The 25086-nt window shown below is 39.0% G+C and overlaps 2 protein-coding genes across 2 annotated transcripts; both read left to right on the top strand.

The window, feature by feature from the left end:
- Nucleotides 1-2909: 2909 nt before the first annotated feature.
- stub1 (STIP1 homology and U-Box containing protein 1) lies at nt 2910-15922 on the top strand. Its single transcript, XM_057826517.1, has 8 exons — nt 2910-3050; nt 3619-3850; nt 10824-11022; nt 11093-11258; nt 11327-11402; nt 11480-11536; nt 11942-12058; nt 14351-15922. Exons 2-8 carry the CDS (start codon nt 3737-3739, stop codon nt 14474-14476), a joined length of 855 nt encoding a protein of 284 aa, XP_057682500.1. The 5' UTR covers nt 2910-3050; nt 3619-3736; the 3' UTR covers nt 14477-15922.
- Nucleotides 15923-16056: 134 nt separating this feature from the next.
- On the top strand, nt 16057-21139 carry LOC130909738 (C-reactive protein). Its single transcript, XM_057826519.1, has 3 exons — nt 16057-17756; nt 17822-17888; nt 18673-21139. The coding sequence occupies exons 1-3, from the start codon at nt 17754-17756 to the stop codon at nt 19281-19283; spliced, it is 681 nt and encodes a 226-aa protein (XP_057682502.1). The 5' UTR covers nt 16057-17753; the 3' UTR covers nt 19284-21139.
- Nucleotides 21140-25086: the final 3947 nt, after the last annotated feature.

The raw sequence follows: 25086 nt of genomic DNA, 5'->3' as shown, positions 1-25086 counted from the left end.
TATATTTACAAATGTTTTTTAATAACATAACTACTATTTTTTTTAAATTTTTAAATTAAAAATAAATGAAAATAATTCAAATAAATTTTTAAAATCCTTTTGTATTTATGTTGTGGTATTTTTTCTGTAATATTTTTCTGTCTGATTATTTGTGTTCTTTTTCCTGTAATATATCAACTTCATTCCTGCAAACCTTGATGTAATATCAGATTTTTTTTCACAATTTTTTTTTCATGTAATATTTACTTAATGTGTACTTTAAAGATTTTCCTCGTAAAATTTGGACCTCACGCCCATTTAAAACGGAAAGGTCGCATTTTAACTGATTGCTGACAGCTCCTCCCAGTTGAAATGGATTAGATGCTTATTGCTTTCAAAGGCAGTCGATGAGTTAATGTTGGTTATTATACCTACAGTGGTATGAAAAAGTATCTGAACCTTTTGGAATTTCTCACATTTCTTCATAAAATCACCATCAAATCTGATCTTTGTCAAAATCACACAGATGAAACAACAGTGTCTGCTTTAACTAAAACCAAAAACTAAATTTATAGGTTTTCATAATTTAATGAGGATGGTATGCAAACAATGACAGAAAAGGGGAAAAATAAGTAAGTGAACCATCACATTTAATATTTTGTGCCCCCCGCCCCTCCCTTTGGCAGCAATAACTTCAACCAGACACTTTCTGTAGCTGCAGATCAGTCTGGCACATCGATCAGGACTAATCTTGGCCCATTCTTCTCTACAACACTGCTGTAGTTCATTCCTGGGATGTCTGGCATGAATCACTGTCTTTAGGTCATGCCAAAGGATCTCAATGGGGTTCAAGTCTGGACTTTGACTTGGTTCTAGTGAAACCATTCTGAAGTTGATTTACCTCTGTGTTTTGGATCATTGTCTTGTTGCAGCATCCATCCTCTTTTTAGCTTCAACTGTCTGACAGACGGCCTCAAGTTATCCTGCAAAACACCCTGATAAACTTTTGAATTCATTCTTCCATTCTTCAACTGTCTGACAGACGGCCTCAGGTTATCCTGCAAAACATCCTGATAAACTTTTGAATTCATTCTTCCATTAATGATTGCAAGTTGTCCAGGCCCTGAGGCAGCAAAACCGCCCCAAATCATGATGCTCCCTCCACCATGCTGAACGGTGGGGATGAGCTATTGACGTTGGTGAGCTGTTCCATTTTTCCTCCACACATGGCATAGTGTGTTACTCCCAAACAATTCAACTTTGGTTTCATCAGTCCACAAAATAATTTGCCAAAACTTCAATGGAGTGTCCAAGTGCCTTTTTCGAACATTAAACGGGCAATTGTTGGCCATTGTTTTACATATAGTTGATGTGTTCACAGAGATATTAGACTGTGCTAGTTATTTCTGTAAGTCCTTAGCAGACACTCTTGGGTTCTTTTTTTACCTCTCTGAGTATTCTGCGTGAACTCTTGGCATCATCTTTGGTGAACGGCCACTCCTTGGGAGAGAAGCAACAGTGCACAACTCTCTCCATTTTGTAGACAACTTCTCTGACTGTCGATTGATGAACATCCAGACTTTTAGAGATGGATTTTTTAATGCTTTCCCAGCTTTATAAAAATCAACAATCCGTGATCGCAGGTCTTCAGACAGCTCTTTTGCCTGAGCCAGGACGCACATCAGACAATGCTTTTCATCAAGACAATTCTTACTTGGTGTGTGTTTTACAGTGGGCAGGGCAGCTTTAAACCACTCATCAGTGATTGGGCACACACCTGACTTCAAATGTTTGGTAAAATTTCCAATTGCTCTTTAAGTCTCCTTAGGCAGAGGTTTCACTTACTTACTTTCCCCCCTTTGTGTCATTGTTTGCATTAAAATATGAAAACCTATGAATATTTGGGTGGTTTTAGTTCAAGCAGACACTGTTTTTTCATCTGTGTGATTTTGACAAAGATCAGACAACATTTGATGGGGATTTTATGCAGAAATGTGAGAAATTCCAAAAGGTTCAGATACGTTTTCATATCACTGTACCTACCAAGCTGCTTATTTCTTGCAGTGGTACTTGGTGTAAGATGATTTAAAACTACTCTCTTAGCAATGTTTAATTGACTGTTTGGATTTAATTTAAAATCCATCTAATTCTGGCTCGATGCTATGATCTATGACAGCCGTGATTACCTTGTAACCAAACATTTAGCATCCCTGTGTCGGTGGTCCTAGCTTGGGTGGGTGTTCTACGGGTAAACACAGCTGGGGATAAGCACGGCAACGGTGCACCCCCCACACCCTACCCCGCCTTCTACACCCCTTATTCCACTCATTTATTTATCAGTGTGTTTGCTTTAGGGATGTGCACTAATCTTCACGCAAGCCTTTGCAGAGGCTTCACAATCTGGGATAAAAGTGACCGTCACTGACTCGTTAATTTACCCACGGCTAAATCACAATGTTCTTTGTATTATAGAGGCCTAAAAAAGGCATGGAAGGTCATCTATGGATTTATCTGTGCGGGCTGCATTTGCTCTGTGGGTGGGAAGCTTATTGTCAAAAACATGCAAAAGACATTTGATGTGCTTTTCGATTTTAATTCTACTTCAGTATCATTGCATAAAAGCTAAAGCTATAAATATTCTTTCATATAAGGAAGTAATGAGAGAACATGCAAATTCCACACAGGAAATCCAGGACATAAATTCGAGAAATTCGTCAAACTCAACCTGATTTGTAGATATGAAAATTAATCTACGTCGCCCTCCTGTGGTGTAATTTAGTACTGCGCTATCTGAACTATGCTTGTAATTTTACTTGGTAACATTTGAATTGCCTCGTTCATTTGATGTAACATCTTGAACGAAAAACACGTTAACAATTCGCTTTAAATAATTGAAAAGACACATTTTCATTGACTACAGGAAATAAAAAAGAGCATGTCGGCTTCCGTCGACACGTGACGTCAGCATAACAACAACCTGTCATGATAGCTCACGAGAGAGGAATTTAATCCAGCAACCTTTTAGAACCGATCTCATAAAACCAAATTGGATGTGAGGCGTCATTTGAAAGGTGAGCACTCGAACTACTGCCATTTAAAACCACACATTCCGACGACAGCTGTTGTCGCGATGACATTTACCAAATAAAAATAAAAAAGCCAATAAACCACCGAGCGGACGAGCTAATTTAGCGTTATCCGTTAACTAAACACTAAACTGCTTTTTCTGCGGCACACTCTTATTTAAGTCGTAATTGTAGACGACATTAGTAAAAATAACAATGTATATTTCCCCGTATTAATATCAGAAAGTGTCTCCTAGCGAATTGTCATGAGTTTTTACGTCAGTGTGCTAAGTGGCTAACTAGCTAACGTCAATTACTCAGTGTAAAAGTCAGCTCTTTGATTAACGCACACAGTTGGCAACCTTTTCTCTCGCCCCGTGTCTGTTTTCTTGTCAACTGTACCCAATGGCTGCCTAGTGTTTCCGTAAAATCGCTTTATTGTAGACTGCCGTCTCACTAAGAGTTAAATGGCTCGCGTTCGAAAACACGAGGAAAATCCGCTTCTTGTATGCATGTAAAAGACACGCATTGCAGGTGCATTGCGGGGCCTAACTCAAATTGCTCTTCCCGACAGTGTTGGAGATCCAGGCGGGGACAGGGCGTTCTCGAGCCTGTCGGTTGAGCCAGCCGGAGAGACGGGGAACAGGATTGGGAAGCAGGGTGAGGCGGGCCCCGCGGAGCCGGTGGAGAAGATGGCCGGCAGCCCGGAGAAGAGTTCCACCGCGCAGGAGCTGAAGGAGCAGGGGAACCGCCTGTTCCTCTGCCGCAAGTACCAGGAGGCTGCGACCTGCTACAGCAAGGCGATTGTGAGTAAATCCAATTGAACTCCTCCGGCCAGTCTAACAACGTTCTCAGAGCAACCTGATCTCAACGCTCTGGTAAAATAACCTTCCTATCTTCATATAAAATAGATGCATTTATGGACGTTGAGCTTTGTTGTTGCTTCATTGCACCTTAAAGAGTATTACAACACCTGGGGAAAAGCTAATATTCCATCATTTATCCATAAACGCATTACATACACCGCAACACCAAGAAAATGATAGAAATTTGGATAGATTGTGAAGCTAAAACGTCCGGCGCCCGAGAGCCCGTAAATCTAGCATATTGTGTGCGTGACGTCACAACTAGGAAACACCCGTTGCCACACATAGCCGCCCCGCGTGAAATTTCCCTCCTGACAGGAACCCTTATTTATAACCAGGGGTGCATATAAGTGGTCCGCATGCGCGCATGCGTACTGGACGTAGACAAACGCGCTGGCCCTCAACGGCTTCCATACGCTTTTGCGTACCGATGGCTGACCACTGTGTTCGCGGCAGACACGAGAAAATCACTTCTCAAAATGTCAAAGAGGCAGGCCCCACTGAATAATTATTTCCGTGTTCCCCCACCCCCGTCAAAAGGCAGACGACAGAGACGTCACCGGAGCTACCGAAAAAAAGGACTTTTGCTGAGAAGTGGCTGCAGGAGGTACCATGGCTAGAAGCAAATGATGCTCGCACGGAAATGTGGTACAAAATTTGCAGTTAGAATCCCAATGTCGCTGATAAGAGCAGCGCATTTTATGTGGGGTCAAAGAATTTCAGCCATCCAAACTTTGAAAAGCACGACAAAAACAGAGCATGTGGCAATTAAGCAAACTATCGATGTCAGACAGGACCCCACTCGCCCTATGAACAAGTGGCGGAATAAAGTTAATGAAGAAAAGCGCCATGCACTGACAAACGTGTTTTTGCTCGCATTTCACAAAGCTAAACATGCACGTTCAATGAGCTCTTATGAGGAAGACATCCCACTTTTACAAAGGCTTGGAGTTAATGTGGGCGCTGCATAATGCCCTTTATTTTGAATTAGTGCTTTTATGTTTATTTCTTTACATTTCACTTCAAAGTAATGGCAATTTTGTTGTGACCGTTGATGTTAATCAAGCATTAATTGTTAATATAATTAATTAAAGGTAATTGGCTCTAAGTAAAGCTTGTCATAATTTTATCGCATCAGGCGGGTCGGCTCTCAAGCTCAATGAGGACCAAGTCACATCTCCAGGTCCTCCTCTGAGAACCTGGGCAAAAAAATATGTGCACCCCTGTTTATAGCGCTTTATTGAGGTGAAAACATCAGATGTTTTCTTGGACGCACTACAGTAATGGATTTACGACTGAAAAATCAGTTTTGAATGAATCAGTTACACAAAATACTAGTACTGTATTTTGGTAACAAATCGTGGACTGGGCCACATAACCATCTTTAAATTGAACTGAAATTAGTCTACAGGTTTTCACGACCATATCCCAATGAGAATCACACAGGTATGACATTAGTTCAAGCAGAGTAAAATAATGCATATTCACAGTACAAGATTTATTAATTCAAGCAGAGTAAAAGAATGCATATTCAGAGTACAATATTTATTAGTTCGAGCTGAGTAAAATAATACATATTCACAGGACAAGAAAGTCATTTCCGTGTCCATCGATTGGTAAGAAAAAGCTGTTTGTACGAGTGACGTGTGGGCGCTCCCGTCAGGGGGGACATTGCACGCGGGTGGGACATTTTTCGGCACAACACCGGTTCAGTGCTTAATACTGAATGGCGGCGATGATGGCGGACAATTTTGTTTCTAGTTGCAGCGACGAATCCGACGTAACGAACGTTTTTCTAATGTTGACGAGGAGAGTTATGAACCTTTCTTTGGTGTTTTGGGTTATCAGTTTGAGCCCAAATGAAAGCCAATGCAGCGAAATGAAACGATCATTGTGGGGGGCAATCACACTGATGAAACACCGGCAACAGATCGTGTGGGAAACACCAAATGGTTTGTTTTGCATTTCTTTTTGTGAAGCTGATACACCGTGACCGCAAAATAAAGTAATGTATAGAATAATTATCATTTATTGTGCTATCATAGGTTTTTGCTCTGCCAGCAGACACAAATATGATTGGGATTAGAGGATTTGTTGTATATATTTTACGAGCGATCATTTATACATGTGTCCAGTCCTATATCCATTGCGTGATTTGTTTTTTATTATAAAAGAGTACTCACTCTGGCCATTTCAAGCTTGGCTGCTCCCCTCCATTGCTTAGCCTGGGGTGGTGGGGTGGTCTCATCAGTGCCAGTCATCGTCCTCTTTCTTGATTTCTCTGGACATTTAGGTGGCTGCGCGTGTATGGTGGGCACCGCATCTGCTTTCAGCAGCAATTTCTTGGCAAAACCGGATTTCATATGTCCATAGTTCGAATAGCTTTCAGGTGTAAAATGCGTACCACACAAAACCGTGCAGGAGGCTGGATCTGCAAAATTAGCCCTCTTTGCACGGAAGAACTTTACTCATTGTCTGCGTAGTCCAGCTCTTTTTCTCGCGTTCGGGAACTCATGGGTACTACATTGTGACAAATGGCTATTTGTACACCACATAGCATGACAGGTTTGAACCATTTTAGCGATTTTTTGATCAAACACGAACGCAACTCTCTCGTCGATAAACAACGATGGCACCTGCTTCGACCTTTTGTTTCCTGGCTGTGACGTCCCATTCGGCTGTTTCCGGAATACTTTCGGAAATTCGGTAATTTTCGATAATTGCTCATTATTGTGATTTATTTTTTTGTTAACTTTATTAATATTTGTTATCTTGCCACATAAGGGTCCTATTGATATCTCACAGCCCCTTAGTATTATAATTCTCTTTAATCCAAGGGTGTAGGTTTGGTCTAAACATTGGTAGGGACGATATAACAGCATAACCTGCATGTACACTTTTTGCTGGGGACGGGACATTAATAAGACCAAACAGATTGGTTGAATACGTCACGAATATTAATTAATAGGCTAAAAGATCAATGCAAAATCAATCTGTATTGATTTATACTGACTTTCATGTGATTGGTTCAGGTGATACAACGCTCGATTCAAACCTGTTTTCAAAAACTACTAAAACATTTGTAAGTGCAAAGTCCGTTTATTAAAAAAACGGAGAGCTATCCAAGAATGGGTCCACTTCTGGGTGACACTGGAGCACCCCTATGTTCAAACTTAAGCATTGTAACATAAAAGTGATATGGGAAAAATCCTGAGATATCCAAGGACCGACATACATATGAGGCATACTACCCCAAGACTCGAACCAAAGTACTCTCATGAAATTCTGATGTGTGATTTCATTTCACATATTTTTTTTTTTCATGTCAGTGTCCCCCTGAAGTGGACCCATTCTTGGATAGTTCCCTGTTTTTTTTATTTTTTATTTTTTAAATAAAGGGACTTGCACTCTGAAGCCACAGCGGTGCATTACAGCGATGTACATAATGCAAATAATGATCCAACTGAGGGATGGTTAGCTTGACTTTGTTGTTCCTTGTGGAGGCTAGCCAGACCGCAGTAGTTTTGCAGGTTAATAAATTCACACAGTTTAATGTTATACTAACTGTCAATGCAGGTTGGACTTTCAGTTACAAAATTAGTGGTGTTTCCCCCAACTCCACAGCATTGATGTCTTTTTACTAGGGCTGTCAAAATTATCGCGTTAACGGGCGGTAATAAATTTTTTCAATTAATCACGTGAAAATATTCGACGCACAAGCCCCGCTCAGACAGATTTAAATGGCAGTAGAGTGAAAATGCCCACTTGTTAATTGTGTTTTATGGAGTTTTGCCGCCCTCTGCTGGCGCTTGGGTGCGACTGATTTTATAGGCTTCGGCACCCATGAGCATTGTATAAGTAAATATTGACATCAACAATGGCGGGCTACAAGTTTATTTTTTGATTGAAGATTTTACAAATTTTATTAAAACGAAAACATTAAGAGGGGTTTTAATATAAAATTTCTATAACTTGTACTAACATTTATCTTTTAAAAACTCTTTCTAGTCTTTCTATCCATGGATCGCTTTAACAAAATGTTAATAATGTTAATGCCATCTTGTTGATTTATAGTTATAATAAACAAATACAGTCCTTATGTACCGTATGTTGAATGTATATATCCATCTTGTGTCTTATCTTTGCATTCCAACAATAATTTACAGAAAAATATAGCATATTTTATAGATGGTTTGAATTGCAATTAATTGCGATTAATTACGATTAATTAATTTTTAAGCTGTAATTAACTCGATTAAATATTTTAATCGTTTGACAGCCCTACTTTTTACATTACTTACTTACTCCTGCTGGCTGAAAAAAAACCCTCCTGTTTGAAGGGGGTGGAGGAGGCGGCATGTTGTCGACTTGAATCTGTCGGTTTTGTGTGTGAGTGCGTGTGTATCTCTGTGGTGGGGTGGGGGGTGTCAAATCATTAGCCAATCAAACGTGTGTTTGAGGGGGAAAAAATGGACCGGCACATCCAAGTGAAAACGGATAAATGTACTTTAAGTCTTAACATAATAAAAATAATTCATTTAATAATGGTAGTGTGTATTCGATCTTTGCAACATATGAGAAGACAATCTACATTTATTATATAACTGAACTAATTATGTAATGCAAATAAGGTTGCTTAAGAGTTGGTAGGGACAATTTGAGCATCCTGAAAAGTTGGTAGTGTTCTGTCCGTACCGTCCCTATGCAAACCCACACCCTTGCCTTAATCTATTCCCCCAACCCAAGGTTTGCTATGTCTGGAAGTTCTTGTTCTATGTGCTAAACAGTTTTTTTTTTAGGTCAACTAACGTATTCAGTGCCAAGGGTGAGAAAATCAGAATTCAAATGTCCACGCCATCCTGCTCCCTCACCCAAGAGTAAGGCGGGTGGAAGAGTCTGATGCAATTCTACTGGGATTCTCTTACTGGGATGCATGTTGATCAGGCACAAGTGCCAATAGATGGCAGTGATGCACTATTTTAGATGTCAGTCCAACTTATGACTGCTCACAGCAGGCTATCTAGTGAAAATGGAGGTACTTGCACACAGGCTGGATCATGGACAATAGACATGTGCCGATTACCGGTTTTAAGGTATACGTGGTATGAAAACGTCAAGGTTCCAAAACCGCAAAAATTTTCCGTCATAGTATTAGCTATTTTTTTATGTCCCAAAAATGCATGGAGAAATCCCTCGCTTGCAGCTGCAAGGCTCAAGCCTCTCCCACCTGTTGTTGCTCAGTGTTAGTGATTCAGCTGTGCTACATGATGGCTGTAGGAGGTGGTGAAACTTTTTCTCCCATTGAAGAAAACACAAGTTGCTGGCGTGGGAATATTTTGGGTACAGAAAAGTTACAGATGGCCGCGGTTTACAGGAGGAGGGCCAACCGACATTTAAAACATGTTTGTGGAGGATGGTTGCCGAGGAGGCAATACCTCCAATATGATTTCACATTTATACAAAATTGAAGGTTAGTAAATACTGTCATGAATGTTTCGCATCAGCTATGAGAGCTAACTCCAGCGTATTTAGTGTGTCTAACGGTGGTAAAACATGGATTTTTTTTTTCTCTCTGGCAACTGTCTGTTATGAGAAAAAGTGTGTGTGTGTGTGTGTAATGTAAGCATGATATGATTCATACACACGTGCTTTTTATGGATAATTTAATATTTTTTGTTCTGATGGTAATAATGTTGAGCTGTGGCTGTGTGCATTTATTAGAATATTTTGTCATTTAAAAAAAATCTATTAGAACTTAACATTATTCTTATGTTACAATTTGCTAATATGTTTTGAAAAATATGAAAGCTGTTCAATGGAATAGTTTTAAAAAAATATGTATAAATTACTTTTTTAAAATCCCATATATCTCAAAGTACATTTTTATACATTATACATTTTAGAGCTGTTGTTGTCGTATAATATTTTGGCTTAAGGTTATCATACCGTCAGAATTAGGAGTGGGAACCTCTTGGTACCTCACGATACGATACAATTTACGATACAAAGCTCACGATAACGATGATTTGACGATATGGCGATACAACGATTATCTATACATTTGTAGAATATCCTAGAATGATTTTCTGACCAACAACTAATAAACAGATAAACAAGCTTCTGTTTTGAATTGGAATGAATTTATCACTAGTAGACGTCCAATCCATTTGAAATGGGAGGGTCGCTGCCATCCCCACTTCAAACAGATTCAACGTCTATGGCCGTCAGTGGCAGCCAATGCCAGACAATGAGGTGATTTTGGGCCATTTAATGTCATTTACCTGTTGATCTTCAGTTACTTCCTGTTGATTTTGAGTTACAGAACAGGAAGTGTCCTGGGAATCACCCAAATGAATAGGCAGTGACTCAAACTCAACAGGAAATGATCTATAAATGCCCTAAAATGAACCGCAAGTGACCTGTAAATGCCCTGAAAACCCCCAGTCTAAAAGGATTGGGAGTCGTGCACAGTCATTGCAGCCTTAGAATTAACTGAGACACCTTTTTAAAACGATATCTCGATTCTTGGCAGGAGCATATCGATAACCTTTTTGGGATACAAAGTATCACGATATATCACCATTTTGATATTTTGTCACACCCCTAGTCAGAATATCATAGACACATGTGTAAAGTTTAGGCCTTTCACACTGTACCAGAAAATTAATATTTATTGTACCGGCGGCGTATGTGTGGTTGTAGTTAGCAGAAGTGTCCATGTATCCAAAAGTGTACAGCAGAGATCTTGGATATTTGATGAGGATGACTGTCGCCTTGTGAACAGTAAGCTCAAAAATTGACTGATATGCCACTAGATATTGGCATCACTCACAGCATGTCTTTATGGTTTACTAAGTTAATATTTTGGAAAGCAAATTAGTTTTATGTGACGTTGTGATGCTTTTCCTTCGAGAACCGCAACCCGTCCGTGGCAGTGTACTACACCAACCGAGCCCTGTGCCATGTGAAGCTGCAGCAGCATGACAAGGCTCTGTCAGACTGTAAGCATGCTCTGGAACTGGACACCCAATCTGTCAAGGCCCACTTCTTCCTGGGCCAGTGTCACCTGGAGCTGGAGAACTATGACGAAGCCATCGGAAACCTGCAGAAAGGTTGGAGCAAAAATCTTAAAAGTTGAAGATACGTACGCTATACTGTATATTTTTGTCACGTTTTCTTCAGCGTACAATCTGGCAAAAGAACAGAGGCTCAATTTCGGTGACGACATCCCTGGCGCTTTGCGTATTGCGAAGAAGAAACGTTGGAACAGCATTGAAGAGAAACGCATCAATCAGGAGAATGAACTGCACGCCTACCTGAGCAAGCTCATTCTGGCAGAAAAGGAGCGGTAAGAAGAAGGTGATGCCTGTTTTCTTTTGAAAAAACTGATGTCTTGACTGTCGTATTGTATCGCAGACAACTTGAAGACTACAAGGAAAAGCAAGACGATGATCTCATTAGTGGCGACGTGGCCAAGATTGCGTCCAAACACGTATGTTAATCAATATTGGTCACCTTTATGTCTCTGTGTTACATTTTATTAACAGCTCACTAATGTGACCCACTCAGGACAAGTATTTAATGGACATGGATGAGCTGTTTTCTCAAGTGGACGAGAAAAGAAAAGTGAGTGGCATTAAGCCGTAATATGACAAATATGTCAATATAATAACTGTATGCAGAACCTCAAAGTTGACAAACCAGACAATAAGATCTTTATTTCACGCCATTTGAATTATTTTTACATATCCAGTATTCAATGTTATTATTTACTTTGGGCAGTATTTGCATATTTTTCAAAGATCTGCACATGAATTTCCGTGACGATTGATAGCAAAATCATGCATTCATTTACTGTCAGGGAATCCATTTTTACTGAGAGGTCAACGTTTTTGTAATTTTTATCCTATCTGTTCTTATGTAACCATCACAAAAACATTTAGAGTTGACATCATTTTTACATACATAGGAATAACCTAAGTGGCTATTTTAAACCCAAATAATGGTCCCTTTAATTGTGTGTCTGAATAGAAACGGGAAATTCCAGACTATCTGTGTGGCAAGATCAGTTTTGAGTTGATGAGAGAGCCATGCATCACACCCAGTGGGATTACCTACGACCGCAAAGACATCGAAGAGCACCTTCAGGTACTCATTTTTGAATGTATTCCTTGACTGCTATTTATGGTGATGGACGTCCAATCCATTTTAAATTAGGCCTTTGTTGTCCAAATGGATTAGATGTCCGTCACTGTAATTAGAGCTAATAGTTTTAATTTCTCGCCAATGTACATTAGCGCTGCAACTAACAATTATTTTTATAATCTATTAATGGTACGATTAATTAAACGATTAATCGGATAAATGTCACTTTTTTTCAATTACCTTCACGATTTAACTTGGAGTTGTTTGAGGCATGTTGTATGTAACAATGAAAACAAAATGGATGACGATTTCCTTCCACACTATTTTATTGCAGCTTCCTGACTTAACTGAGGTTTACAACTGTACTGTTTTAAGTACATAAAACATAAGATTTTTAATAAAGGTTTTGAATATAAAGAAATAATTTCTCGGTACACAAATAAGACAAAAGTCTTGTTCATTCAAATAAAAAAATGTGCTGCTGATTGACTTTTTTTTTTTTTTTTTAATCTTGTGGGCACAGTGCTGAAACAAATTGTTTCAGTGTCAGCCTCCGAAGAAGGAGGAGGCAGACTGTAATGAATTGGTTTTCTTTATCAAACAGTTGTTCATAACTACAATCCAAATCATGTAAATGTAACAATTTACAGTTTGAATGGGAGCTTGTGTTGAAAGGAGACTCTAAGCTTTAATATGAATTGGTTTTATTTGTGTGGTTTCTTTATAAAAACAAATGAGACAATTTTACTATCTAGCAATAACTCAAGTGCTATTATGCTTCTCGAAAACACAATACAAACTGACACATAAGACTAGAGATAGACCGAAATATCGGCCGGTCAATATTTGGAAATTTGACTCATATTGGTATCAGCTTTTTTTTTTTTTTTTTTTTTTTTTTTTTTTTTTTAAATAAATCCGATCAGCCCATATGAAAAAGTCATTTAAAACTAGGGATACGGACTCGGGACCGCCATTTTTCAGAGGATCGGGTTCTTAATTTAAGAGAAATATATTTTTGTTTTTCTGCTTCATGCTTGTACAGCCTCACTCCCCGTTCTGCTGCTTTTCTTGGTCAGCAGTGCACTGCGACTTTTGCTTGTTAAAGTTAACGATGATTGTTCTTTATACATTGTCCCATAGTTTGTTAGTTTGATTCCACTGCTTAGAAATGGATGCTCAATTTAACATGTGACTGGAAAACAATAAAAAAAAAAAAAAATAAAAAAAATTAACAATGATTGACAGGCGTTGAAGCTTTAATCTTGCCAGAGTATCTTGGCAGCGCTACCGTCAAAGATGCCGAATGTGTCAATCACCGTTTAGCTTGATAAACACTAGTGTGCTGTGGCAACTCATTGTGTTTCTCGGCTGTTCTCAGCAGTGAGCGGATTTGACTCGACTCACTCAATAAAGCATTTCATTAAAACAAGCATTTTTCTATGTTTTTCTCATATAATAAGAGTAAGGACAATAAAATGCTTAAAATGTGTTGTTTTTTTGGGGGGGGGGCGACAACAGTATTTTCCAGAGAACTATTGATTTAACCTTTTATTTTAACTTTATAAGAGATGTTTCCGAGTCAACGAAATTCAGGCACTTCTGGAGCTATTATTTTTTATTTGTGTGATTCAATAAACATGCTTTAGGCTTTTCAATGAAGTTCAGTGTTTGGATTATTCATTTTTTAACCCCATTTTTACACTTTTAATGCAAATTAATATCTGCTCCAGAAATCTTTTATCGGCCCTTCCAACTACTAATAATTGGTATCGGTCCTGAAAAAACTCATTTTGTCCGATCTCTACTTAAGACGCTCATTAGCATAATCGCTAACTAGTGCTCCATGCTAAGTAGAATGTCTCATCAACAAAGAATACAAACAATACAATTCATTTACTTCATTTACTCACCTCTGACAGAGGCACTCTGGATCTAACTACGCGAAAGACTATCTAACTCTTGACGCTTCGTAGTTATTGATTCAGCAACCCAACTTGAGTGTAGCAGACTAGCAGTGAACTCTCTCTCTTGCTCTAATCACTGGTGAGCGTGCAGCCTCAGATTAAACACAAGCAAAGACCTAAATGGGACTGCTCATTGCTGCCGGCAAAAATCGATTATCAAATTCGTTGGCAATGGCAACTAATTCATACCTCGATTAGTTGTTGCAGCCTGACTGCACAGATTATTTTATGAAGGCATTTTCAGAGGAAACGCTGGGCAAAAATAAGCTCAAGTGCTAAAAATAATACACTGGCGACCCACTTTCAATTACCTTTTTCAACCCTTTAGCGAGTGGGCCATTTCGACCCGGTCACCCGAAGCCCACTGACCCAGGACCAGCTGATCCCCAACCTGGCCATGAAGGAAGTGATCGATGCCTTTATCCAGGAGAACGGCTGGGTGGAGGACTACTAACCAGAGACGTATTGCTTTGCCTTGGCATGAACGGTCTCACTATGAACTCACACAGGGAAGCTGATTTGGACCTCCAAGCTTGCCCTCTTGTCTTTGCATCCCAAACTTTTGAGGCTATATTTGTTGCCTGCTACTCCCTTTAATTCCCCCCCGCCCCACCCCATCTTCTACACTTTCTTTTTTATTTTCATCAAAGTGGAGCCGTTCTCTCAGGTCTCTCTCATCTATTTCTAACTCGAGTGCCACAATCCCAGGTATGCGTCAATAATCACTCTGGTGTCCATCACGTGACTGCCAAAAGAAAGCAAATCAGAATTCTTCATTTTGAACTTTTGACCTGCAATGGTAAAAATGCCAAACAAACAGAAAACGGTTTTTATTACATGTGACCACTTTGTATGCAAGTTTACACCATATCAATGAGGGTTGAAAGAAAGAAAAGGTATTTTGTTCATCTGTTTTTACAATTGTCAGTTCCACCTATAGGTGGCGCCACAATCCCTCCCCTGCACCGGTAGCGTTGACATTTGTAGTGGCTAGTTTTTGGTACATTAATTTAAAACGTTTTCAGCGTTCGTTAACAGGAAATTTTAAAAACGTAATGCTGAAATGGCTTTAGTCAATATCTTATATGGACATTAAGCCAATTATTAAGGATTTTGAAGAAATGCACAAATGGCTTGCCGTACACTCAAGTACAGACAACTGAGATGAAAAGAATGTATTGATTCTGTGTCGTTTGGGTCTGGTGGTAAATGTGTTGAAAAAGAGCTTGTGTTTGATGGAAACATATCCTTGAAGTAAATGATGTCTTTATAGAATCGCACGCGCACACTCACACACACAAAAAAACACTTGTTGGCCCGTGATCCTTCATGCTGTTAATTTGGGACATTTTCTTGCTGTTTTGCAAAAACAATCATCGGTGGAGGAAATGATGAGCCTAAAAAGTTCACTGTGTCATCCTTATTCTTATTTAAAATGCTGGAAGAGCATCCTTTGTCATGCATACCTCTGTTATCCCAGCCTTCCTGTTAAAAAAAAAAAAAAAAATGCATTGCTTTGAGTTGATTGGTCCTTTAGCAGAGTGGTTCACGTCAGTGTGCAGAAAGTGTAAATAATTAGCTTGTCTTATTTCTGGATAAAACATGTTTTTTTTTGTTTTCTTGGATGGATGGCTGTCCGTCAGCTTGAGAGATTGTATTAAATGTAGATATGTTGATAAGATGAAGGCCGTTTCTGTTTTTTTCTTTTCTTTTTGGGGGTTTACCGTTAAAGGTTGTTGTATTTGACACTGAAGTATCTTTCAACAGGTTCACCATGGTAACTTGCCGGCTCTTGCATCACATTGGTTTTGTATGACTTCAATTGCAAAGGCTAGTGGTTACGATAGCCATATGACAAAGCAGATGACATGAACCTGTGAATAAAATGCCTGTTGTTTCATTTTCTTTGTGCACTTAGCATTTATTATTTTAAATGGATTCTCCAATGTTTACCATGTTTTTCTTTCAAAGTCATTTCGATTGGTGAAGTATGTTAACGGTATGTTTGTATAACAACAGTGGTATGAAAAAGTATCTGAGCCTTTTGGAATTTCTCACATTTCTGCATAAAATCACCTTCAAATGTGATCCGATCTTTGTCAAAATAACACAGATGTAAATACAGTGTCTGCTTGAAGTAAGACCACACAAACATTTATAGGTTGTCATATTTTAATGAGGATAGCATGCAAACAATGACAGAAGAAGGAAAATAAGTGAACCCTCTGCCTGAGGAGACTTAAAAAGCAATTGAAAACAATTTTTCCACTGATGAGTGGTTTAAAGCTGCCATGCCCCCTATAAAACGCATACACCGGGTAAGAATTTTCTTGATGAGAGGCATTGTCTGTTGTACATCATGGCTGGGTCAAATTGTTGATTTGTATAAAGCTGGGAAAGTATACAAAACCATCTCTAAAAGTCTGGATGTTCATCAGTCAACGGTCAGAGAAGCTGTCTACAAATGGAGAGTTTGGCACTGTTGCTTCTCTCCCAAGGAGTGGCCGTCCACCAATGACGACTCCAAGAGTTCAGCGCAGAATACTCATACAGGTGAAAAGAAGCCTAGAGTGTCCGCTAAAGACTTGTAAAAATCACTGGCACAGTCAAATATCTCTGTGCACACATCAACTATATGTAAAACTATGGCCACGAACGGCGTTCGTGGGAGGACTCCATGGAGGAAGCTATTGCTGTCAAAAAAAAACATTGTTGCTCGTTTAATGTTCGCAAAAAGGCACATGGACTACAGAACTTTTGGCAAAATATTTTGTGGACTGATTAAACCAAAGTTGAATTGTTTGGGAGTGACACACGTTTTGTGTGGAGGAAAAATGGAACAGCTCACCAACATCAAATCCTCATCCCCAACATGAAGCATGGTGGAGGGAGCATCATGATTTTGGGCTGTTTTGCTGTCTCAGGGCCTGGACGACTTGCAATCAGTAAATAGAAGAATGAATTCAAAAGTTTTATCAAGATGTTTTGCAGGAAAACCTGAGGCCATCTGTCAGACAGTTCAAGCTAAAAAGAGGATGGATGCTGCAACAAGACAATGATCCAAAACACAGAAGTAAATAACTTCAGAATGGTTTCAGAAAAACAAAATAAACATGCTGGAGTGGCCAAGTCAAAGTCCAGACTTGAACCCCATTGAGATGCTGTGGCATGACCTAAAGACAGCGATTCATGCCAGACATCACTGGAATCTGACTGAACTACAGCAATTTTGTAGGGAAGAATGGGCCAAGATTCGTCCTGATCGATGTGCCAGACTGATCTGCAGCTACAGGAAGCGTCTGGTTGAAGTTATCGCTGCCAAAGGGGGGGCCACAAAATACTTACTTTACTTTTCACCTTTCTGTCATTGTTTGCATACTATCCTCATTAAAATATGAAAACCTATACATGTTGGGTGGTTTTAAAGCAGACTGTTTTTTCATCTGTGTGATTTTGACAAAGATCATTTGATGGTTATTTTATGCGGAAATGTGAAAAATTCCAAACGATTCGGATACTTTTTCATACCAATGTATTCATGATGATCATAGAGAAAAATGGAATTTATTTTCAACAAACATGCATTATTTGGAACACACAACACTAAAATCACGCCGTAAAACACATCTGTGAAGTGTAACACTAAGCCTATTGTGCTGACATCACGGTTGGTACAAGGAGGGCAGAGGACAGAATTACTTTGACAAGCAGACAGCAAACAGCTCATCAGCATGGTAGGAGCATTTTTGAACAAAATTGTGTCTCTTACTTGTGAACTGACTTGTTTTTTTGCTTGCAGAGTATCCACGTATTAGCTGTGCTTCTAGTCGGTGTGTTTGCTTTGGCCCAGTCTTCAAACAGACAAGGTTGTGTGCTTCATGTTTCCTTATGCCCTATGGTTTGATGTTTTTTTTCCCAATTTTTTGTGGTACTGAACACTACACATACAGTAGTAACGTGACAATGTTACAGGAGTAAATGTTTAGCACAGAATTGGCCAATGAGACATAGCTATTGCACTCTTGGGGATCATTCGCTGCTAGCCTCTTTCTGTTTAAATGGACTGGACACCTAATGCCATCAATGGCTGTCAATTGATTAAAAATAACACTTAAAAAAGTGAAATATCCAGGAAAATCTTCCTGTGGCCTCCTTACGATATAAAAGATGCAACATCCTGAGGACTAGTATTTGAAATAAGGTCCAACACAAATCATTTGTAGAATAAAACATGTTTCTAGCTTGTAATAATTTTATTTGCATTACTTGGGTCCAAACTAATGGAAAAAGTGCCACTAAAAAGGTAAAAAGTTTGGTTTTGCTAAAATTAGAGGCTATATTCAAAATTTCTGATATTATGTCCTAATTATGCAGAGAATATTTGTTAAATGTCGTTTCAGGTCAAACCAAGTCCATAGAATAACGAGTAAAATGTACATACATATACAATATATTCTGTATATATGGCGGAAAACGCTCAGGTGACTTGAAGATCCGCTGTGTGTTCCGGTGTGAAACTGATTCAGAGTGTACCCCGCCTACTGCTCATAGTTATCTAGGATAGGCTCCAGCACTCCCGTGAGGGTTAACAGCTTGGAAAATGAATGCACGAATGCAGTTATGAGTGACAAAATGTCCTCTTTGTTCCAGTGGGTCTTGCCAACAAAGTCCTGGTCTTCCCTTATGAAACCGATTTCAGCTACGTGACTCTGATACCCCTGAAGGACATGGCGCTCAAGGCCTTCACGCTTTGCATGCGCGTGGCCACCGAGCTGCCTGAAGAACGCCAAATAATCCTGTTCGCCTACCGTACGCCGGACTACGATGAGCTCAACGTGTGGCGCGAGAAAGACGGTCGTGTCGCTTTTTACATGAGCGGCGATGGCGTCTTCTTCTTTTTGCCGCCGCTGGGCACTTTCCGTACCAGCCTGTGCCTGACCTGGGAATCCGTTGCTGGCCTAACTGCATTTTGGGTAGACGGAAAGCGCAGCACCTATCAGGTGTACAAACCCGGACACAGCATTCGACCTGAAGGCACCGTCCTTCTGGGTCAGGACCCTGATAAACATCTGGGGGGTTTGGAGGCCCTGCAGAGCTTCGTGGGGGAGATAACCGATGTGAATATGTGGGACTACGTCCTCTCCAGGAGCCTGATTCAAGCCTGGCATTACGGGCACAAGGTACCAAAAGGCAATATTTTTGACTGGGCCACTATTGATTATCAGCTTAATGGTAATGTCATGCTAGTTGACGATGACTGACTCACTGTGGTGTCCTGTGGAGGGAAGCAAGGCATCTACATTGGACTATCTTTCATAGTTATCACCTTACTTATTTCTGAACTTAACAACTGAAAATGTGATATTTCATCTAGGGCTGTCAAAATTTTCATGTTAACGGGCAGTAATTAATTTTTAAAAATTAATCACGTTAAAATATTTGACGCAATTAACGCACATGCCCCGCTCAAACAGATTAAAATGACAGCAGTGTCATGTCTACTTGTTACTTGTGTTTATATGTGTTTTGTTTTTGACCAAACAAAAAATGGGTATCATCATGGGTATCACCCATCATTTTATGAGTATCATGACAATGAGCATTGTGTAATTATTGACATCAACAATGGTGAGCTACTAGTTTACGTTTTGATTGAAAATTTTACAAATTTTATTAAAACGAAAACATTAAGAGGGGTTTTAATATAAAATTTCTATGACTTGTACTAACATTTATCTTTTAAGAACAAGTTTTCTATCCATGGATCACTTAAACAGAATAATGTTAATGCCATCTTGTTGATTTATTGTTATAATAAACAAATACAGTACTTATGTACCGTATGTTGAATGTATATATCCGTCTTGTCTTATTTTTCCATTTCAACAAAAATTTACAGAAAAATATGGCATATTTTATAGATGGTTTGAATTGCGATTAATTACGATTAATTAATTTTGAAGCTGTAATTAACTCGATTAAAAATTTCAATCGTTTGACAGCCCTAATTTCATCACATAAATTTGACACCCATGCATTAATTGTTTTTTGTTTTGTAAGCCCCAAATGCATAATTTTCAATAAACTGTTTAATTCACTTCCGTTGTATTCAACTTTAAGGACATTTCTCTTAGCCAGAAACGCGTGTTTAATAATTTTCCCCCCATTAATGTTTGAACTGATCATAATCTTACTTTAGCTCACATACAACAATATCATTAACCTTGAAGGGAATGGGTACCTTTCTCGCAGACATCATATAACTGTCTACATTAGTCTAACACATTTCTTATAGTAAAGCAGTTAGGGAGATGATACTACATACCATTTGACACAGTAAAGTTGACTGGCTTATCAGCCCTCGCCTGATAAGCGAAGAAAGAACTTCATCAAGTCTCCGGTAGGAGTCAGGACGCTCCTGCCCTACCAACAACTTGATAGCGCGAGCGCCTTGGACGTCAAGACCTGCGTCTGTCGCCGTGGCAACCACGTCTCAGCCACGAAGGGTGACGCACGAACCTGACCAACCAAACCTGCCACAGAGGGATGATTCCAAGACAACACCCAGCCACGCCTTCGGCCCGGCCCACTCCACTGCAGTTTTCAAAAAGATTGAACATTTAGATAACAACTGTCGCTTCTCGGGAACATTACTATGTGGCCGTTGTTTTGCCGACCCTGGATTCAGCATTGTCTCTCTGTCATCTGTTTTTGCCTTGTTTTTGACCATTGTCAACGAATAAATTGTCAACCTGTTTTCAGTGAGCCTTCTTCAAACTTTTGGAACATGGAGTCAGTACAAAGGGTTGATACTGGAGTGAAAGCACGGAATTTTGGCCCCTTCCGGACGCCTTGCGGAAGAGGTGCCAGCGGAACACTATTTTGGTTCGGCCGTCCCTGTTTTCACAGCTTGGCCGGGGGGCCGAATTCCTTCAACCTGAATAAAAGATTGCCTGTATTTCTTACTTTCTCACTATCAAAAGATAAATGGAACATACAGTACCAATGTGCTTGTTAAAGAAAAATCACTAAATTGTTGTCCTAGTCATGTTAACAATGTGTTTTCCCTAAAGATTGTGCTTTCTGTAGGTGTTGCTGCAGCATTTGTGTTGAATAATGATTTTTTAAACAAAGCAATGCTTTAAAACAAAATGTACAGTAATTTTGTTGTGTTTAGTTTTGGCATAATGTCAATAAACAGCTTGATGCAAGCACACTTGGCTTCTTCTTTTAAGAGATCTTTCTTTCAAACCGTACTAAAGTCATTCCTTTGTTTTCAGCACTTTTGTCACAGTTTCAAATTTAGGAAAAAAAAACCCTCATAAATGGTAATTTTTGCTTATGAAGCAAAGTGATGTGTTTGTTTTGTAGGCTCTTCATTTAATAACTTGTGTGTAAGAACCGCAGCGTCACACACTGAGCCTATTGTCCAAGCTGACATAATGCTTACTTTGAAAGAAAAAAAAAAAAAAAACAGTATGAGCGTTATTCAAATTCAGTTGTTTTGTCTTGTTATTGGCTGCCATTGACGGTGACAGAGACCTAATCCATTTGAACTGGGAGGTTTGGAAGTGCTGGGCGCCCTTCCGATTCAAATGGATTTAGGGCTGTCCCAATTTTCTCCTGATTAGTCAGTCCCGACTATTTTTACGATTAGTCACTAATCGAATATTTTTGTTTTTATTTTTTTACTAATTTAGCAATGACATTTTTGTTATCGCTTATTAATTCACACACACACAAAAAATGGAACTCTTAAATTATTAAAGTACAAATAAACACATAAATAACCATAATAAATCACAAACAATGAGGTCAAATGCTGATAGCATTAACTAGTGCAAAAAATGGAATGTAAACAGATTCAGAACACTGACTTCGTCTTTCCAACATGATTCAAAACAATTCTTTAAAAAAAAAAAGGAATATTCTAGTATAGATAATAGTATTATTAATTATTCATTACCAATCAGATTTTTCATAACTGTCATTTTAAAGCTATTCTTAGTGTAGAATCTGAATTCTGAAGTATGTGGGATTAACTCCAGAAATCGCTATTTATATGACTGACATGACGTGCTTTTATTTTGGAATGGTCACTGGAAGTACGTTTGCTAAACCGCTAACTCTCCACAATAAAACACCTTTTAACCGCAAGTATGCTTTTTGGTGAAGACTGCCAATGTTTTATAGCAGGCTAAAGTAGGTTGTCTTTTTTTCCTCATTAGCCTCAATTTAGCAATGCTAACGTTTACAGTGTTTAATATAGATGTGTTTCCTTATTTTGTATGTCTGAACTTTAATTATATGGCATGTTGATGACCAATAAACATCTGTGAAAGGAACTGGAGTCTGATATGCCATCAACACGCATGCAAGTGGCGATAAAACGCAGCCGTGAAAATGACCGCCCTCATTTGTATGCACGGTGCGATAAATGTACTCATTGGATATCGCGACAGGCATAGCAACTTCAATAAAACATGTCGTTAGTTATTTCGATGGACTTACGATCTGCCAGCTAGTTGTCTCCTGTCGTCTTCTAAAATAACAACTGGGGGACTATGCTTTAGGTGTTCATTCACAGCCCACGTACAGCCTGGTATGCAAGCTTGGCATTGAAGAGATGGGACAAACCAGTGTACCCTCCTTTGTTACGTTGAAATAAGTCAATGTTTTGGCCACTCTGGTGTGCTTTTTTTTGGCTTTGTAACGCTTTCCCCACTTGCATACCGGGCGTCATTCTCAACTTTCCACACATATATTTTTTAACCCTTCATAACCGTCGACGGGATGTTGTGCTCGTCGACGCACTTACGTCATCGATGACGTCCACTACGACGCTGTCGCTCTAAATGGATTGGATATATATTAGGGACAAGCTCATTTAAATTCACAGTAGAGGGATGAAAAGAACCACAAGACTGGACATCTATCATCATCAATGGCAGTGAAAGAGTTAATGATTTGACCGGTCAGCAAGACCAAACTCTCTGATTGTGATACTTAGTATTTGATTTTAAAGTTTTTTTTTCCCCCTGGACTTTGCTTGGTTCTTATTGTTTGACCTTGGCAGAGTTATTTGCTCTATTAAGGGCCATTCTAGTTAGGGTTTAAACAGCAGTGGGCCCCTTAGCTACATATGGCCTGCTTCATCCTTTAATACGGCCCGCTGAGCCTCAAGATTCCTCTAGTATTCCCTGCATTCATGTAGCTGTTCTATCCTAAAACTGTTTATATAAATTCAATTTCTGTTCTAAAAGTGCTACTCTAGATACATATTTTACTTTAAAAAAAGAATGGCAGAAATTATAAATTACATTTACCGGTACATTAATTGTAAACATTGTCTTTAGGAATGAGAAAATAATAATTCATTAAAAAAAAAAGAAAAAAAAAATGCAGTTTGTTGAATTTTAGCTAAAGTTCCCAGAAATTATGAATAATTTTACTCAATATTCTTTGAAATCAGTCAATTGAAAATTTATTTAGTAGTAGTTTTTAATTATAATTATTATTTATTATATAATTATTATTCTTTATATTATTTTTAATACATTTCACATTTAGTAAGTGCATTAATTTAGAATAAAAAACTTACATTAATATTTTTTCTTTTTTTAAATGAACCATTCACCATCATTCATGATTAGAAAAAATGGCACTTTATTTGATCAAATGTATTTTCCGCATTTTAAATCATTAAAAAAAAAAAAAAGCATTACTTTTTTGTGCGATAAATTTTAAAATAAAAGAACAAAGTAATTAAAAAATAACTAGTTATGTAATTAATGGGTGAATTACAATAAAAGTAAATTTAGCTGAAATGACCAGTATTCCAAATATTAGCCGTTTTACATTCCCATGCCAATGTTTGTATTTATTTACCGGTAGCAATTTACGTACAAAGCAAATTTTCCACTTGAGTTTCCCAGCTTTGTCTAAGCTGATTTAGAATTTGTCTTCCCTCTGTTTTTGGGTAAAAATGACAAATTCCATGCTGATTTCTTCTTTTCACCAAATCTGCTTTTCACCAAAACTTTCAAAGATGTTTCCCCTTACTTGAGGCAAGGTGTGTGTTCCTGACCATCGCACGCCAAAGAGGACACCATCAGAAGGATTTCTTACATGTGACTAGCAGAAATGAAATCATATGTCGCCGCTTCCCTTGTGAAGATTCAGCTCAGGGTCTGATGTTCTCCAACCAAGTGTAAGTTGCACTCTCTCTGTTTGCGTCCTTGCACTCATTATCCCGGCCTGCACTTGGGCCTCGTGACCTCCTTGCAGAGACCACGGAGAAGTTTCTGGCGCGGGGCCCCGGCTCCCCTTGAGGGTGGGAAAGTGCTGTGTTCTCAGTGTGTTTGTGTGTGTGTGCCCGTGCCGTCGGCACTGTAGCTGCTGCTAAATAAGGAGAAGGCAGGGCCAATGAGTTGTGACTGCGGGTCAGCAGCCAAATGTTCCACCTTTCTGGATGTTGCAATGCATCAATCGCGGTGCCCACTCACTGTGCGGTAACACCTTTGTCGACCATCTGGTGGACCGAGGCTAGCATCTCGGCTCATACATGCACGCCTTTGTGCATTTCTGCCCCAAAAGGGACACTAATTCCTCATACGTGCAATAAAACAACAAACATAACGTAATTATAAGCTTTTAAAAGCTGGTGAATTAAATTTACAGTTAATTTTAGCATCAAAGTATTTTTGTGAAACTAACGGGTGCTTGAAAATATTGAAAATGATAGCATTACATTTGAATTTATTAAGATTTAATACGCCACATTTTTCAGACGAAAAGTTGCACCTGAATACAAGTCGCATTAGACCCCCCAAAATGCGCAAAAACTAGGGCTGCCAAATTTATCGCGTTAACGGGCGGTAATTAAATTTTTTAAATTAATCACGTCAAAATATTTAGCGCAATTAACGCATACGCGCCACGACCAACTCACGCATTGTCGCTAACAGCCTACAGTGCCGCCGGTTTACTAATAACAGAATTAAGAGGCAGCGTCATGTAAGATGAGTAGATACTAGCATTCATTGGGAGCATGCTTTTAAATTG

This window comes from Corythoichthys intestinalis, chromosome 21, assembly GCF_030265065.1.
Source record: "Corythoichthys intestinalis isolate RoL2023-P3 chromosome 21, ASM3026506v1, whole genome shotgun sequence".
Classification (NCBI taxonomy): Eukaryota; Metazoa; Chordata; class Actinopteri; order Syngnathiformes; family Syngnathidae; genus Corythoichthys; species Corythoichthys intestinalis.
This window is presented reverse-complemented; position numbering and strand designations above follow the sequence as displayed.